Source organism: Sus scrofa, chromosome 17 (assembly GCF_054392235.1).
Source record: "Sus scrofa isolate SSC_HxYL_T2T_F1_AM1 chromosome 17, Sscrofa_HxYL_maternal_Yorkshire_Landrace_v2.0, whole genome shotgun sequence".
Taxonomy (NCBI): Eukaryota; Metazoa; Chordata; class Mammalia; order Artiodactyla; family Suidae; genus Sus; species Sus scrofa.
This window is the reverse complement of record NC_139399.1, coordinates 40,595,332-40,614,452: the sequence shown is the minus strand read 5'-3', so window position 1 is coordinate 40,614,452 and position 19,121 is coordinate 40,595,332. Positions and strand designations below refer to the sequence as shown.

General features: G+C 40.6%; 1 protein-coding gene and 1 long non-coding RNA gene across 21 annotated transcripts in view; one reads left to right on the top strand and one right to left on the bottom strand.

Moving 5' to 3' along the window:
• The window catches only part of LOC146395233 (uncharacterized), a 301,554-nt gene that overhangs the window by 39,688 nt on the left and 242,745 nt on the right, over nucleotides 1–19,121 (bottom strand). The gene's annotated exons all lie outside the window — the stretch shown is intronic.
• The window catches only part of EBF4 (EBF family member 4), a 69,942-nt gene that overhangs the window by 13,698 nt on the left and 37,123 nt on the right, over nucleotides 1–19,121 (top strand). For all 20 annotated transcript variants that reach the window (XR_014832087.1, XR_014832082.1, XR_014832085.1 and 17 more), the window contains one exon: nucleotides 1,212–1,280. Coding sequence is in view for 15 of the 20 variants with exons in the window: in XM_085003435.1 (XP_084859561.1) it covers nucleotides 1,212–1,280 (69 nt within the window). In the remaining 5 variants the exon portion in view is untranslated. The remainder of the gene's footprint in view (nucleotides 1–1,211; nucleotides 1,281–19,121) is intronic.

The window sequence follows — 19,121 nt, the reverse complement described above, 5'->3', positions numbered from 1 at the left end:
GGGTCACCTGCCCTTTGCCCCTTAGCCCAGCTGTTGCCCAGGACTCGCACCAGGCCCTGCCCTCGCCATCGCTGCCACCACCCCCTCTCCCCGCTGATCCCCAGGGAGGCCTGGTGTGGGGAGGTGATGAGGTAGGAGTGAGGCCCCTGGGCACAGGGCTGGCAGAGGAGAGGGTCCTTGAGGCCCCATTAGCCAGGCCTGTTTATGTGGCTTCTCCGAGTGTTTTTGTAAGAGAGGCCTCCTGCTGCTCCGAGGAAGCTTGACTAATAAAGCTCTGGGGAGGACCCCCCGGGGGAGGTGGGGGCAGGGCCTGGGCCTCCCGATTAGCTGTGGAGCTAGAGGAGGAAAATTTGCTACCTCTTCTGTGAACTTCAGGGAACCTTCTGGGTGGACAGGATGCGGACAGGGGCGGGCAGCTCTTGGCTCCCCTTCTCTGATGCCCCAGAGCTTAGCATTTCTAGGCAAGGGCTCCCCGGGAGATGCCAGTCAGCCAGGGTCCTCTAGGCAGGTCCTCATGTACGGAAAAGAGACTAGTGTTCAAAAATCTGGCTGGGGCAGTGGCTGCTCTTGGGATGGGCAGTACTGGAAGGGGGCACGATGGGGTTTCTAGGGCACTGGTCACAGGGTATTTCTTGGTCTGGGTGCTGGTTACATAGGTGGGTTCACTTTGTGATAATTCATAAGCTGCATGCTGACGATTTGAGCCCCCTCCTTCCTTTCTGTCTGTCTGTCTGTCTTTTTAGGGCCATACCTGTGGCATATGGAGGTTCCCAGGCTAGGGGTCAAATCGGAGCTGGAGCTGCCGACCTACACCCCAGCCACAGCAACACCAGATCCAAGCTGTGTCTCTGACCTGCACCACAGGATTTGAGCTCTTTTCTATATGTGTAAAGTGTACAGACAGTAAGTGGCCAGCCTCCCACCCATTTCTGGATCCTCCTGGAGCCACATGCCTTTGGGAAAAGGTTTTCCTGGCCAACCTTATTCCCAGGGCTGGTCTCTGCAGGTCCGCATGTAGGACCCTCAACTGCCTTTCTCCCCCAGGCGTCTGGGAGTGAGCCCCTCTGGCCCAGGGATTCCAGAAATTCCATACTCAGAGACACGTCATCAGCATCCTCACCCAGGAGCACCCCCCCCCCACACACACACCACACCCTGTAATTTCCCTGTCCTTCACCCCCTTTCTCCTTCCCTTCCTCCTCATCTTTCAGCCGGTGCTGTGACCGGAAGAGCTGTGGCAACCGGAATGAGACGCCCTCGGACCCCGTCATCATTGATAGGTACAGGCTGGGCTGTGGGAGGAGGGCCTGGCAGCTGCAAGGCTAGAGAAGGCTGGGATCAGCCACAGAGCCCAGGGGCACCCCCCCCCCCCCCCCCCCGTTGGTGGCTCTAAGCAGAGAGAATTGGTCCCCTGAGTGAAGCTCCTGTTGGCAGACTTTCTGGAGCTGGGCCTTGTTGCCTGAGAGGAGCCAGGAAGGGCAGGGGGAGGGGCAGGAGGGGCTGGAAGGGCTTGTCCCGGTTCCTCCTCTGTGCGGTGTGACTTGACTTCTCTGAATGTCTGTTTCCTGTGTTTGAAAAATCGGGAAACACTTGGCAGGTTGCACTCTTAGGATTGTCAAGGTGATGCATGTGAATATGCATACTCCCATCATGATTTTTTAAATGATTTTATTTCTTCTTGAATAGGAAATACGTATAAGGTACACAGTTCAAAAGGTATAAAAGAGTAAATAATAAAAATCTGTCCCACTTCTTCGTATAACATCTTGTACTTACCTTTTTATTTGCAACAATATATCTTAGAGCTCATTCCATATTGGAACATAAACCTGCCTTGTTCTCCTTTCAGGAGATAAACCATTCACACGGTACAAAAATTCAGGTTTAAAAGGATTGACAGCAAAGTCACCCACCTCTGCCTCTGACCCACCTGTTGTCCTCCATATAATCAGGCATGGATACCAGCTCCATGGCTGTCCTTCCTGGGATAGTCGGTGCAAGAAAATGCAGACAAATATTCTTTTTGCACCTTTCTCTTTGTCTCTTTATTTTTATAAAATGGTGGTATACTAAACATACTTTTTAGACCTTTCTTTTTCTCTAAAATATGTATATATTTCATATATAAATAATCAATATATATATTTGGGTTACTATCGGGACACAAGAAGTCTCCTTATACTTTTTTGCTGCTGCAATATAGTCCCTTGCATGGACGGACTATAGTTTTTTTTAAATAGTTGCTATTGCTGGACGTTTTGGCTGTTTTCATTCTTTTTCAAGGATAGAATATGCTGCAGTGAATTACCCTGTCCATGGGTTACTTCCCTCATGTGTGAATTTACATGAAGGCTATTACTTAAAAGTAGGAGAGCTGGGGCAGAGGAGATGTGCATTTGTACTTTTGATAGTGACTGCCAGTTTGTCCTCTGCAGAGATTATACCAATTGATAGTCACCCCAGCTATTTTGAGAATGCCTGTTGCTGCACTCTGGCCAATTAGTATGTTGTTTATTCATTCAACAAGTAATTTTGTAACATCTACCCTGTGCCAGGGTTTCTTCCATATGCTATGGATAAAGCAGTGACCAACATGGATGAAAAGCCTTGTGTTGATGGGCTTAGCATCTCGTAGGAGAGAGAGACATTAACTAACTGAATGACTAAAATGGGAAGCATGTTATCTGGGGGAAGGATGTTCTTAGCAAGAGTATACCTGCTGGAGTTCCCGTCGTGGTGCAGCGGAAACAAATCCGACTAGGGACCATGAGGTTGCGGGTTCCATCCCTGGCCTTGTTCAGTGGGTTAATGATCCAGCGTTGCTGTGAGCTGTGGTGTAGTTTACAGATTTGGCTCAGATCCCGTGTTGCTGTGGCTCTGGCGTAGGCCGGCAGCAACAGATTCCATTAGACCCCTAGCTTGGAAACCTCCATATGCTGTGGGTATGGCCCTAAAAAGACCAAAAAAAAAAAAAAAAAAAAAATGACCTGCAGGAAGCAAGGGTGGGGGCAGGAAGGCAAGTTCAGAAACCATCACAATTATCCAGGGGAGATGATGGAGGCTGTGACAGAGGGGATGTTATCGAGAAGAAGTGGCTGGATCCTGGATACACTTCATAGGCAGGACTGACAGGATTTGTTATGGAAGGAGAGACAAGGCAACAGAGCAAGAGACGTCACAACAGATCCAAGGTTTCTGACCTAAACAAGTTTAAGGGATGAGCTCCTATCTTCTGAGACAGAGGAGACTTCAGGCGAAGCGGGTTGATTTTGGACATGTTTAAGATACTCGCTAGGCGTCCAGGCGGAGGTGTTGAAAAGCCGCTGACAACTTGAGTGTCGATCTCAAGGGGAAGGTCCGGGCTACAGATGCAGATTTGAATGAGTGAAATCATTGTGGGCATGCGCGTTGAAAGAGGTCTAAGATCTGTAAGGTGTCAGTGTTCAGAGATCATGGACGTGTGGAACCAGCAAAGGAGAATGTGCAGCAGCAGCCAATAAAGTAGAAGGAAAATCAAGGGAGTGGAGTCCTGGAAGCGTAGCTAGAAAGGCTATCCCCTGGAGTTCCCATCATGGCTCAGTGGTTAACGAATCCGACTAGGAACCACGAGGTTGCAGTTTCGATCAGTGGGTTAAGATCCGGCGTTGCCGTGAGCTGTGGTGTAGGTCACAGGCACGGCTCGGATCCTGCGTTGCTGTGGCTCTGGTGTAGGCCGGCAGCTACAGCTCTTATTCAACCCCTAGCCTGGGAACCTCCACATGTTGCGGGTGTGGCCCTAGAAAAGACAAAAAAAAAAAAAAAAAAGAAAGAAAGAAAAATTATCCCCCAAAGGAGGCAGTAGTCAACTACATCACATGCTGCTTGTGGATGTGAAAAAAATGACTAAGAATTAACCATTAGATTTAGCAATGTGGGGGACATTAGTGACCTCAGCAGGATCTGTATTTCAGCGGCAAAAGGGGCAGAATTCTTTTTAAAAAAATTCTGTTGGGGTAGGAGTTCCCGTCATGGCTCAGTGGTTAACGAATCCAATTAAGAACCATGAGGTTGTGGGTTCGATTCCTGGCCTTGCTCAGTGGGTTAAGGATCCAGCGTTGCCTTGAGCTGTGGTGTAGTTGCAGACGTGGCTCTGATCCTGCGTTGCTGTGGCTCTGGCGTAGGCTGGTGGCTACAACTCCGATTGGACCCCTAGCCTGGGAACCTCCATATGCGGCGGAAGTGGCCCAAGAAATGGCAAAAAGACAAAAAATAAATAAATACAAATTAAAAATTCTATTGTTCCCATCGTGGTGCAGTGGAAACAAATCCGACTAGGAACCATGATCCCTGGCCTCGCTCAGTGGGTTAACAAAAAGACAAAAGACAAAAAAAAAAAAAAAAAAAAAAGACAAAAGACAAAAAAAAAATTCTATTGGAATATAGTTGATTTACAAAGTAGTGTTAATTTCAGGCATACAGCATAGTAAATCATTTATACATATACATATATCCATTCCTTTTCAGATTCTTTTCCCATGTAATTTAGCACATATTGCTGAGTAAATTTCCCTGTGCTATAAGTAGATCCCCATAACCTGTAAAAGGGTCAGAATTCTGATAGGAGTGTGTCTAGAAGAGAGTGGGAGAAGGAGTTCCTATCATGGTTCGGTGGTTAATGAACTCGACTAGCATCCATGAGGACATGTGTTTGATCCCTGGCCTCGATCAGTGGGTTAAGGATGCGGCATTGCCGTGAGCTGTGGTGTAGGTCACAGACCGGCTCAGATCCTGCATTGCTGTGGGTGTGGCATAGGCCAGCAGCTGTAGCTCACATTTGACCCCTAGCCTGGGAACCTCCTGGGAGAAGAGAGATTCGAGGCAGTTCCTTCAAAGGAACTCTGGAGTTTCACTCTAAAGGGATCAAAGAAACAGGGTGGTGAGAGGAGCACAGTGAAGGTCAAGAAAAAAAATGTAGCTTGTTCAGATGCTGATGATTAAACCCAGTAGGAAATGGGGAATTGATGATGTAGGAAGTAGAAGGGAGAAGGGCTGAAGCAGTGTCCTCTAGTCAGCAGAGGGCAGGGGATCTGCTGCACAGGCGGAGGACTGGTTTTTGCTGGGGGCACAGACAGTTATCCACCGAAATAGCAGGGAAAACGGAGAACTTTACTACATATGGAACTTGGTATATGGGTGTATGCAACATAGGTGCTTGCAGGCTTTCTTTTCCTAGTGCTTTGTTTTTTCAGTGAACTAGGGAGCGAGGTAAACAGTTGAGGATGAGGATGGTAAGAGAGGCACTAGGACATGAAAATGGTTGATCAGAAGAGTGAGTGGAAATGTTCTGTGATGGCCAATCAAGCACTAAGGGGCTGCCTGGGATTTGTGATCATAAATTTAAAGTGAGACATTTCCCCAGCCCTGCTGAGCCGCGGGAGTGCAGGGGCAGAACAGGTGAGTGATTGCACATAGCCACAGTTAGGGGTTTGCCGGTGAATACGGTGACCCATGAGAAAGCAAGAGAACGAAACGTGGAAGCAAGGGGGTGTTTACAAAAGTGGAACAAGAAATTTAAGCTGGGTAAGGAGAAGAGTATGGGAAAGTGAAGAAAAGGCAGGATGAATGGAACATTGGTACTGATGGGGCCCCAAAATTACTGGAGTTGAGGTACTAGAAGGGAGCTGAGCTAGAGGTTGGAAGAGGGTTAGAGAGTAGGTTTTCTGTGGGTATGATTCTTTGGAAATGGCATTTATTAGTAATGTGTGGCCAGGGGAGGGTGAAGACAAGGTCATGGGAGGAGAGATATTCAAGGAGTGGAAAGGAGAATGTGTTGGAAGAATTATATATTTATATTGATAATCACCAGGAATTCTGATTGATTTTAATATTTCGTAGATCCTAGATACTGATCCTTTGTCAAGGAAGTATATATCGAGTATAACATGGTAGTTACATTTAACAAATTTTTTTGTCTTTTTTTTTTTTTGGTCTTTTTGGGCCACACCTGCAGCATATGGAGGGTCCCAGCTAGGGGCTGAATCAGAGCTATATCCGCTGGCCTATGCCACAGCCACAGCAGTGCTGGATCCAAGCCACATCTTTGACCTACACCATAGCTGAGGGCCACACTGGATCCTTAACCCACTGAGCAAGGCCAGGGATTGACCCTGCATCCTCATGGATGCTAGTCAGATGTGTTTCTGCTGAGCCACGACGGGAACTCCTATCAATATTTTCCTCATGGATTTCATTCTGTGTTTTATTTAAGCAATCGTTCTCCAGGCTGAGTCATAAATTCTCCTATATTTTCTTCTAAAGATTGCACGGTTTTTCCTTTTATATTTAGGATGATAACCATGTGGAACTAATCGGGGGCCATGGTGTGAATTAAGGTATCAATATAATTATTTTTATTTATGAATCACTAATTATTCTAGTATCACTTACTGAATAGCTCATCCTTTCTTACTGAGCTGCAATACTGACTATGTCCTAAATCAAATTTCCTTCTATTCGTGGGTCTGTTCCCAGGTTCTTTATTTTATTCCCTTGATCTATCTGATAATCTCTGTGCGAACATGGCACTGCTGAATCACTATAGCTTTGTAAAAATGATATAGACAAACATGTATGGCAAATCTCCCATCTTTTTTTTTGTGTGTGTGTGTGTGTGTCTTTTTAGGGCTGCACCAGCGGCATATGGAGGATTCCACTGAGCAAGTCCAGGGATCAAACCTGCGTCCTCATGGATGCTAGTCAGATTCATTTCTGCTGAGCCACAACAGGAAGTCCAGCAAATCTCCCATTTCTTGTTTTTTAGGGGCAAACTGGCTATTTTGACCTTTTGTGTTTCCATGTAAATTTTAGAATCCCGAGTTCCTGCTGTGGTTCAGTGGGTTAAGAACCCAACGTAGTGTACATGAGGACGTGGATCGATCCCTGGCCTCACTCGGTGGGTTAAGGATCTGGCATTGCCACAAGCTGCGGTGCAGGTTGTAGGTACAGCTCGGATGCAGCATTGTTGTGACTGTGGATGGCCTCCGCTGCGCCCGCGACTCAACCCCTAGCCTGGGAACTTCCTGAGGCCACAGGTGCAGCCACAAAAAGAAAAAACAAAACAAAATTTTAGAATCCACTTAGGAAGTTCCACATTAACAATACATACACATGCACCCACCTTTGCTGGGTTTGTACAGTTAACTTATACATCAGTTTGGAGGAGAATTCACATCTTTATGCTGTTGAGTCTTTATATCCATGTAGATCTTCTTTAATGCCTTTCTATAAAGGTTGATAATTTTCTCAATTTTTTCAATAAAGGCCGTATCTACTTAATTGTTTTCTTTATTTACTCATTCCATAAAAGTTTTTTGAGCACCTTCTATGTACCAGGCACTGTTCTAGGTTCTGGGAATACAACTATAAACAAAGCAGTCCAAAATATCCATACCCATGAAAGGATAAGACATTGGGGAGATGGGCAATAAACAATAATTATGGTGGAAGGTGATAGGCAAGAAAAATAGGGAAAAATAAAATTGATCAGAAATTTAGGGTTGGGGAGGTGTGATTTTAATGGAAGGGTCACAGTAGGGTAAATTAAGATGGTGGAGTTTGAGGAAAGACTTGAGGTGAGGGAATGAAACATTCAAATGTACAGGTCTAGCTTATTTCTAGGTATAATTTATACTTCGTTGTTATTGTAAATTATATCTTTTGCTATGTCTTCTACATCTTTGTTGATAGTATAGAGAAATATGATTGATATTTGCATTTAAATCTTTGTCTTTAGATTTTTTTTATTTTTTTTATAGAGAGGACATCTGATATAAACATGACTTTTGTTTTTCCCATCCAATTCCTATGTATTTTCTTTATTTTCCTTCCTTTACTGCACTGTCTAGAATCTCAAGTACAGCCTTGAGAAGATAAGCAATAGTAATGAGCAGTCTTGTCCTGTTTTTATTTTAAAGAAAATATTTCTAATATTTCACCATTAAAAATGTTGCCAACTATAGCTATTTGGTAACTATACTTCATCAAGTTAAAAAGGGTTGCTGTGAGCATTTTAAATTTTTTTCATGGACAGATGTTGAATTTCACAGGTTTTTCTCTACGTGTATTGAGTAGATCATATGGCTTTTCTCCTTTAAACTGTTAATGTACTGAATTTCATTAATGGATTTTCTAATTCTGAACCACTTCTGGTATAAGCCTAACTTGATGATTTACTATCTTCTTTATATGCTACAGGACTTGCTTTATTAATAATATTTAGGATTTTTGCATTTACAATTAGCTTGTAATTCTCTTTTCTTACAATGTCCTAGTATGGTTTTGACCATCCGTGATAATTAGATGGGGCATGTTCTTTCATTATTCGCTAAATGAGTTTGTATTTGTTCATAATGGTTTTTTCCTTGAAAATTTGCTTTTAGATTGTGGGGTTAGGGAGGAGAGAATTTTAAAGCTATTTATTCAAATGTTGATGGCTATAGGACTATTTAGACCTTTTATTTCCTTTTTACTCTATTTTGGTGAGTTATTTAAGGAATTTTGTTCATTGTACATAAGTTTTCAAATTCGTTCCCATAAAGTTGTTCATAATGTTCTCTTATTTTTTGATCTCTGCTCTATCTTTAGCTGTGAATCTTTTCAGTTCCTGATATTTTTATTTATTTTTATTATTATTATTATTTTTTTTTTTTTTGTCTTTTTGCTATTTCTTTGGGCCACTCCCGTGGCATATGGAGATTCCCAGGCTAGGGGTCTAATCGGAGCTATAGCCACTGTAGCCACCAGCCTACACCAGAGCCACAGCAACGTGGGATCCAAGCCGCGTCTGCAACCTACACAACAGCTCACGGCAACACCGGATCCTTAACCCACTGAGCAGGGGCAGGGATCGAACCTGCAACCTCATGGTTCCTAGTCAGATTCGTTAACCGCTGCACCACTTTGGGAACTCCTCCTGATATTTTTATATCATATCTTTCTCCTTGATAAGTTTTTCCAGCAATTCTTCAGTCTTATTAGTCTTTTCTAAAAACTAACTTACAGCTTTATCAATTTTTTTCTAGTGTTTGTTTTGCATTACATTAATTCTGCATTCATATTTATTATTTCTCCTTCAGTTCTTTGAGTTTATTTTGTTGTTCTTTAATTCTTTTTTTTTAATAATTTTTTTAATTTTCCCACTGTACAGCAAGGGGGTCAGGTTATCCTTACATGTATACATTACAATTACATTTTTTCCCCCACCGTTTGTTCTGTTGCAACATGTGTTGTTCTTTAATTCTTAAGTTGCATGTTTAGCTCATTGACTTTCTTCTCTACCTAATATACCATTTACTATGTCATTTCCTGAAAAGAGTTTTCCTGTATCTCTCATTATTATATCTCATATTTTCATTCACTCAGTTCCAAAGTTTACTATCTCTCATTATTATATCTCATATTTTCATTCACTCAGTTCCAAAGTTTACTAAATTTCTTGTGAGTTCTCTTTTAATACATGGGCTATTGGGAGTTCCCGTTGTGACCCAGTGGATTAAGAACCCAACACAGTGTCCACAAGGATGCAGGTTCCATCCTTGGCCTTGCTAAGTGGGTTAAGGATCTGGGTGTTGCCTCAAGCTGCTCTGTAGATTCCAGATGTGACCAGGATCCTGCATTGCTGTGGCTGTGGTGTAGACCAGCAGTTGCAGCTCTGTTTTTTTTGTTTGTTTGTTTGTTTGTCTTTTTGCCATTTCTTGGGTCACTCCCACAGCATATGGAGGTTCCCAGGATAGGGGTTGAATCAGAGCTGCAGCCACTGGCCTATGCCACAGCCACAGCAACGCTGGATCCGAGCCGTGTCTGCAACCTACACCACAGCTCACCGCGAGGCCAGATCGTTAACCCACTGAGCAAGGGCAGGGACCGAACCTGCAACCTCATGGTTCCTAGTCGGATTCGTTAACCACTGCACCACGACGGGAACTCCTATCATTATTCTTGAAATCAGGTAATATAGGTCTTCCAACTTTGTTTCTTCATTGCAACTTTTTTTTTTTTTTTGCTTTTTTTTTTTTTTTTTAGGGCTGCACCCACAGCATATGGCGGTTCCCAGGCTAGTGGTCCAATCGGAGCTGTAGCTGCCAGTCTATGCCACAGCCACGACAACGCCATATCCTTAACCCACTGAACGGGGCCAGGAATCAAACCTTCAACCTCATGGTTCCTACTCAGATCCATTTCTGCTGCGCCAGTATGGGAACTCCCACTGCAACTTTTTTCTTAGCATTTCCATGTGAATTTGGGCACTAGCTTGTTAATTTCCACAAAAATCCCATTAAGATATTGATTGGGGTTACTTTGAATCTATAGATCAATTTGGGGAAATTGATAATCTTAACAATATTGAGTCTTCCAACTTACTTAGATTTTTCTCACTCTCATCAATATTTTGCAGGTTTTTTTTTTTTTTTTTTTGAGTTCCCATCATGGCTCAGTGGTTAACGACTTCCACTAGGAACCATGAGGTTGTGGGTTCGATCCCTGGCCTCTCTCAGTGGGTTAAGGATCTGGTGTGGCCATGAGCTCTGGTGTAGGTCACAGATGAGGCTCGGATCCCAAGTTGCTGTGGCTCTGTCCTAGGCTGGTGGCTACAGCTCCGCTTAGACCTCTAGCCTGGGAACCTCCATATGCCACAGGTGTGGTTGTAGAAAAGACAAAAGACGAAAAAAAGAATTGTAGTTTTTAGAGTACAGATCTTTCACATTGTTTGTTTAGATTTATCCCTCAGTATTTCTTTATTTTGATGCGATTGTAAATGCTGTTTTAAATTTCAATTCCTAATTTTTTTATTTCTGGTATGTATGAGTTTTGTGTGACTGGTTCTGTAGCCTGCAGCCTTGCTAAACTCACTTATTAGTTCTAGTACCTTTTTATAGAGTCCATCAGATTATAGACAATCTTCTCATCTGTAAATAAAGACACTTTTATTTATTCCTTTCCAATCTGGGTGTCTTTTATTTCTTTTTCTTGCCCGATGGTGCTGGCTGGACTTTCCAGTACAATGTTGGTAGTCGTGGTGGTGAGAAACATATCCTGTTCCTGATCTTGGTGGAAAGCATTCAGTCTTTCACCATCATGTGTGAATGTATGTGTGTAGATACGTATGTATCATGCGTTATGTCTGTGTGTGTAGCTATAGGTTTTTCATAGATGCCTTTTATCAGGTTGAAGTTCTCTACTATTTTTAGTTACTGAGAATTTTTATCAGAAATCAATATTAGAGAGTTTCCGTTGTGGCTCAGTGGTTAACGAACCTGACTAGTATCCATGAGGATGCGGGTTCGATCCCTGGCCTCGCTCAGTGGGTTAAGGATCTGGTGTGGCCGTGAGCTGTGGTGTAGGTCACAGACGAGGCTCAGATCCCGAGTTGCTGTGGCTGTGGAGTAGGCTGGCAGCTGTAGCTCTAATTTGACCCCTAGCCTGGGAACCTCCATATGCCACAGGTGCAGCCCTAAAAAGGCAAAAGACAAAAAAAAAAAAGAAAAAAGAAAAAAGAAATCAATGTTAGATTTTGTAGAGGGCTTGTTCTGCATCTATTATGATGATTTTTTAGTTTAATATGAGAAATTATATCATTTGGTTTTCCAATGTTAAACCAACCTTGCATTTCCCAGATGAACCTCCCTTGGTCATGAGGTGTTATTTTTTAGTATATTGTTGGATTCAGTTTACTAAAATTTTAAGTTTTTACATTTATGTTCATGATAAATATTTGTCTCTAATTTTCTTAGAACGTTTTTGTCTCGTTTTGGTATCTGGTATGCTGAGTATACCTATATACTATAGGCCTATATGGTTAGTTGGGAGGTATGTCCAACTTTTCAGTTTTTTTGGAAGAGTTTGTGTAGAATCGGCGTTACTTCTAACTTACGTGTGGGGTGGAATTCACCAGTGAAGCCATCTGAGCCCAGGCTTTTCTTTGTAGTAAGTATTTTAACTAAAATTTCAATATCTCTAATGCAATAGGTTATCTACTTTTTCTAAAATGAAATTTGATAATTTGTATCTTTTAAGAATCTTTTAATTTGTATCTTTTCTAGAATGAAATTTGATGATTTGTATCTTTTAGGGATCTTTTAATTTGTATCTTTTAAGGACCATTTCTTAGAAGTTATTTTTTAAGCATAAAATTATTTATAATACTACCTTTCCATTTAATATCTCTAGAATCTGCAGTGATGTTACCACTCCCATTTCTGATATTGGCAAGTGGTATCTTCTCTCTTTTTTCCTGATTATTGTGACTACAGGTTTATCCATTTCATTGACTTTCTAAAAGAACTTTTTGGTTTCATTGATTTTTTTTTTCCATTGTCTGTTTCCTCTTTTTCTATTTTTTAATTCCTTTATTCTGCTTGTTTTAGGTTAATTTCTTCTTCTTTTTTTTTTTTTTTTTTTCTGGTTTCCTAGAGTGGAACCTGAAGCCATTGATTTAAGACCTTTCTTTCTGTCTAATAATGATTTTTAGTGCTACATATTTCTCCCTAAGTACTTCTTTAGGTTCACACCATAAATTGTGCTATGTTGTGTTTTCATTTCCATTTAACTAAAAATACTTTCTAATTTCCCTTTTGAGTTTTTTTTTTAACCCGTGTATTATTTAGTTTCAAAACTTTGGGGGATTGTCTTAAGATCTTTCTGTGATTGATTTCTAATTTAATTCAATTGTTGTCAGAGAAAATATATTTTTTATAGCTTGAATCCTTTTGAGTCTTTTGAGACTTGCTTTATGGCCCAGAATATAGCCTACCTTGGTAAATATAATGTGGTGTACACTTGAGAAGAATGTGTATTCTGTTGCTGTTGGATGGAGTGTCCTATAATCAAACAGGTCAAGTTAGTTGATAAGTGTTGTTTGAGCCAAGTGTATCCTAACTGATTTTCTGCCTGTTTTTTCTGTTATTGAGAAAAGGGTTTAGAATGACCAACTATTGTGGGTTTGTCTCTTTCTCCTTGAAGGTCTATTGGTCTTGCTTTATATAATTTGGAAAAGTATTATTAGGTGCATAGATGTATAAGATTATCATGTCATTTTGTTTAATTGAGCCCTTTTAATTATAAATCCATGAAATCTGTTTTGATAATAATATACCTTTGCAGCTTTCTTTTGACTAGTATTAGCATAATAAAACTTTATCATATTTTTACTTTTGATCTATTTGTGTCTTTATATTTAACATATATTTGTTATACACAGTGTAGAGTTCAGTCTTGTTTTATCTAATCTGATCATCTCTACTTTTTTTTTTTTTTTTTTTTTTTTTTTTTTTTTTTTGCTTTTTATGACCTCACCTGTGGCATATGGAAGTTCCCTGGCTAGGGGTTGAATTGGAGCTGCAGCTGCCCCCCAGCCACAGCCACAGCAAAGTGGGATCTGAGCCAAGTCTTTGACCTACACCACAGCTTACAGCAACACAGGATCCTTAACCTGCTGAGCAAGGCCAGGGGTTGAACCCATGTCCTCATGGATACCGGTCAGGTTCAATACCACTGCATCACAACAGGAACTCCTCACCTCTGCCTTTTAATTGCTATATTTAGACTGTTTACATATAGTGTGATTATTGATATGATTAGGTTTGAGTCTATCATCTTGATATTTCTATATGTTCTGTCTCTTTTTTGTTCTTTCCCTTTTTTCTAGTCTTAGATTATTCAGTTTTTTTTATTATTCCATTTTATCTCCTTTATTGGTTTATTAGCAAAACTATTTTGTTATTTTAGTAATTGATTTAGGACTTAAAGTACACATCTTTAACTTATTGCAATCTATCTTCAATTATACCACTTCATGCTATTATTTTCTTGAATCTTATTTTTACATATATTATATAATCCACAGTGCATTGATTTTTTTGTCAATAGTCAATTATTTTTACAGAGATTTAAATTATATGAAAAATGTCTTATATATTTACCTATGTAGTAACTATTTCTAGTGCTCTTCTCTATAAATCCAGATTTCCATCTGATATCAGTTTTCTTAGGCCTGAAGGGCATCATTAAGGTTTTTGTATTTTTTGAAAGATGTTTTCAATGGGTATAGAATCATAGATTGGCAGTTATTGTTGTTTTAAGATGTTACTGCACAGTCTTTTCTCTTGCATTCCCATTGAGAAATCTGATACTATCTTTATATTTATTCCTCTATACATAATATTTATTTTTTGCTGATTTTAAATTTCTTTATTATACTTTTTTGGAGTTCCTTGGTGGCTCAGCAGGTTAAAGAACCAGTGTTATCACTGCTGTGGCTCAGGTTGCTGCTATGGTGCAGGTCTGACCCTGGTCTAGGAACTTCTGCATGCCACAGGCACAGCAGAAAAAAAAATTTTTTTTTAATTAATAATGAGGAGTTCCCATCGTGGCTCAGTGGTTAACGAATCCAACTAGGAACCATGAGGTTGTGGGTTTGATTCCTGGCCTTGCTCAGTGGGTTAGGGATCTGGCATTGCTGTGAGCTGTGGTGTAGGTCACAGATGCGGCTCAGATCCCACATTGCTATGGTTCTGGCGTAGGCTGGAGGCTACAGCTCTAATTAGAACCCTAGCCTGTGAACCTCCAAATGCCACAGGAGCAGCCCTAGAAAAGGCAAAAAGACAAAAAAAAAATTAATAATGATATGCTTTGGTGTAGTTTTCATTCATGTTTCTTGTGCTTGGAGTTTTGGAGTTCACCGATCTTTTTGGATCTAGGTGTTTGCAGTTTCATTACATTTGGAAAGTTGGTGGGGTTGTTTGTTTGTTTATGGCCACACCTGTGGCATATGGAAATTCCCAGGCTAGGGGTTGAATCAGAGCTGCAGCTGAGGCCTATACCACAGCCACAGCAACACCAGATCCAAGCCACATCTGCAAACTACACTGCAGCTAGCAGCAACATAGGATCCCCAATTCACGGGATCCGCTAGGCAAGGCCAGGGATGGAACCCACATCCTCATAGAAACATTGGTCCTTAACCCACTGAGCCACAATGGGAACTCCACATTTGGAAAGTTTTTTACCACTATTTCTTCAAAATTTTTTGCCCCTCCTCTTTTGGGGACTCTAATTATCCAAGTATTAAATTACTTGAGGTTGTCCTGCAGCTCACTGATAATCCTTTCAGTTTTTTTGGAATTTGTTTTGTTTTTCATTTTGGATAGTTTCTACTGCTTTACCTACAAACTCGGGAATCTCTTCTGCAGTGTGTCATCCGTTGTTAATCCCTCCCAATATACTTTTTATCTCAGACATTATAGTTTCCCTCTCTACAAGTTTGGTTTGTACCTTTTTATGTCTTTCACGTCTCTGCTTAATTTTTTGGACATACCAAATACAGTTATAATAACTCTTTTAACATCCTCTTCTGCTAATTCTAACACCTTTGTCTACTCTATGTTAGCTTCCATGGATTTATTCATTATTCTCCTCATTTGGGGCCATATTGTTTTTTGTATCTTGGCATGCCTGGTAATCTGTGATTGGGATGCCAGACATTGTGCATTTTTCCTTATCGAGCGGTAGGTATTTTTATACCACTCTTATCTTGTTCTGTGATGCAGTTAAGTTACTTAGAAAAAGTTTGATTTTCCTTGAGTCTTGCCTTAATGATATATTAGGTCTGTAGCAATACTCAGATCTGGTACTAATTTTTCTCCACTGCTAAAGGAAGACCTTCCTGAGAGCTCTCTACCCAGTGTCCCATGGATTATGAGTTTTTTCAGATTAGCGTGTGGAAACAGACACTAGTCCCATCTCTGTGTGCACACCGGGACTGTTCCCTTTATTCCTTTTGGAGGATTCTTTCTTTGGCATTCTTTAGTTTCCCCGCATACCCAAGAGGACCTTCCACAAGTTTCTGGTTTCTCCTTCTATGCACAGCTCTCCTTTCTGAGACTCGATCCTGTGAAGTCTCTCTACCTTCATCTGCCTAGATTCTCTGTCCATCTCCTCAGGAGTGGGAGTTTTCCAGATTCTACCTCAGTTCCTCATCCCTGTGCTGAAGCCTGGAAACTCTCAAAGCAGTATGCTAGGACATTTGTCAAGTTCACTTCATTTATTTCACATCTTTCCGAGATCATTTTCCTTTGTTATTGGATATCTTGAAAAAAATGTTGCTTTGTGTATTCTGATTTGCTTTGTTTTCAGCCTTCAGGTAAATTGTGGCCATTGTGACTCCATCTGAAATAGAAGCAGAAGTAGAAGTGTGTTTCTTAATTTCCAAACAGGTGATATTTTCCTAGTTATTTTCGTTACTAATTTCTAACCTAGTTGTGTGTCTAGTTAGGTCTACCATTTTATATGTGCCCATTATAATACCAGACTGTTAATTGTGTTGTTCAGGTCTGTCTTTACTTGGCTTTGCCTGCTTGGCCCATTAAAAACTGAGAGACGAAGTTATAATCTTCCACAAAAACTTTTAGCTTTCAGTTTTATCAATGACATCCCACAAAGATAGACTGAAAGTTCATGTGGAAGATTAAAATATAAGATTACGTATAATATGTAGGTATGTATATATATTTACTATTTGATTAAGTGTATACACATTTTTTAATTTTATATATTTTTTCCCACTGTACAGCAAGGGGATCAAGTTATCCTTACATGTATACATTTTTCCCCCACCCTTTTTTCTGTTGCAATATGAGTATCTAGACATAGTTCTCAATGCTACTCAGCAGGATCTCCTTGTAAATCTATTCTAAGTTGTATCTGATAACCCCAAGCTCCCAATGCCTCCCACTCCCTCCCTCTCCTGTCGGGCAGCCACAAGTCTGTTTTCCAAGTCCATGATTTTCTTTTCCATGGGGATGTTCATTTGTGCTAGGTATTAGATTCCAGTTATAAGTGATATCATATGGTATTTGTCTGTCTTTCTGACTCATTTCACTCAGTATGAGATTCTCTAGTTCCATCCATGTTGCTGCAAATGGCGTTATGTCATTCTTTTTTATGGCTGAGTAGTATTCCATTGTGTATATATACCACATCTTCTGAATCCAATCATCTGTCGATGGACATTTGGGTTGTTTCCATGTCCTGGCTATTGTGAATAGTGCTGCAATGAACATGTGGGTGCATGTGTCTCTTTTAAGTAGAGCACATTTTTAAATCAATGATTAGAGAAATGCAAATCAAAACTACAAAGAGAGATTAGCTCACACTGGTCAGAATGGCCATGATTAAAACGTCTGCAAATAACAAATGCTGGAGAGGTGTGGAAAAAAGGGAACTCTCTGTATTGTTGGTAAGAATGTAAATTGGTGCAGCCACTATGGGAAAAGTATGGAGGTTCCTCAAAAAACTAAAAATAGTGGAGTTCCCATTGTGGCTCAGTGGTGATGAACACGACTAGTATCTATGATGATACGGGTTCGATCCCTGGCCTTGCTCAGTGGGTTAAGGATCCGGTGTTGCCATGAGCTGTGGTGTAGATTGCAGATGCGGCTCAGATCCTGAGTTGCTGTGGCTCTGGCATAGGCCGGTGGCTACAGCTCCGATTCAGCCCCTAGCCTGGGAACCTCCATATGCCGCTGGAGCGGCCCAAAAAAATCGCAAAAAAAGACAAAAAATAAAATAATAAAGGCTCTCTCAACTTTTGGTTATATTTGCCTTATATGCCTTTTTTCATTCTTTTATTTTCAACAATTATATGTCCTTATGTTTCACATATTTCTCTTTTAACAATAGATTGCTAAGTTAATTTTTTTAATCTAGTCCATTTTTTTTTTTTTTTTTTTTTTTTTTTGTCTTTTTAGGGCCACACCTGCAGCACATGGAAGTTCTCAGGCTAGGGTCCAAATCAGAGCTACAGCCACCAGCCCACAGCAAAGCCATAGCAATGCCATATCCAAGCCCCATCTGTGACCTACACAGACGTGTTTGTTGACTTCCATAGTTATATATATATATAGTATACAGTATATATGGCAAGATGTATATGTATATGTATATCATGAAAATGCCAGATCCTTTAACCCACTGAGTGAGACCAGGGATCAAACTTGCATCTTCATGGATACTAGTCAGGTTCATTACAGCTGAGCCACAACAAGAACTCCTAGTCTATTTTTTAACCAGCAAGTTTAGTCTGTTTGCTTTATTGAGATTATTGATTTATTTCAACTCTTTTCTATCTTGCTTTGTGCTATTTGTTCCACTTCTTCTATGTTTCTTTGTTTCCTTTTCTTGCTATTTAAAAAAAATTGTTTGATGTAGTGTATGTGTTTCTTATTCAGTTTTCCATTTAATGGTTTAGAAGTTTTTTCATTTCATATCTATGCTTTTATTTGTGACCCTTGAAATTTACAAAGTCGTAATTCCTTTCCTGACTAATACTAGGATCTTTGACAGTGGTGTGCTGGAGCTGGCTCGTTCTGGTCCACAGGAGCTAATTGTTAGCATCTCTTCTCAACTCCGTATTTTTTTTTTAATTTTTTAATTTTTTTGTCTTTTTACCATTTCTTGGGCCGCTCCCATGGCATATAGAGGTTCCCAGGCTAGGGGTCGAATCGGAGCCATAGCCACCGGCCTACACCAGAGCCACAGCAACGCCGGATCCTTAACCCTCTGAGCAAGGCCAGGGATCGAACCGGCAACCTCATGGTTCCTAGTCAGATTCGTTAACCACTGAGCCACAATGGGAACTCTTCAACTCCATATTTAGTGACATCACATTGGTAGCTTGAAATAACCCATGGGGAAATATATATATATATAACTATAGAAATCAACAAACATTATAAGTAAGGCATTTCCCTCTGCAAGTGCCTGTTAAATATTTACCAGCACACCACTGACCTTAGACTGTTCTATTACCCTTGAACATTTATAATCCATGTAGTACATAATTTTATTCTTTTAAAATTCTGCATAGTTATTATTCTTTTTGTTATTTATGAACAATCTTTCTCTAGAGTTCCACATTTTTTTTGCTCTTCTTTTCCTTCTTGCGTCTCACAGCTTCCTCTGGGGTCCTTTGCTCTCTTTCTGAAGTACATCTTTTAGACATTTGTACTTTAGTGAGTCTGTGGTGGTAAACAGCATGCTCACTTTTCTTTGCTCTTAATGTCTGTATTTATTTATTTATTGTCTTTTTT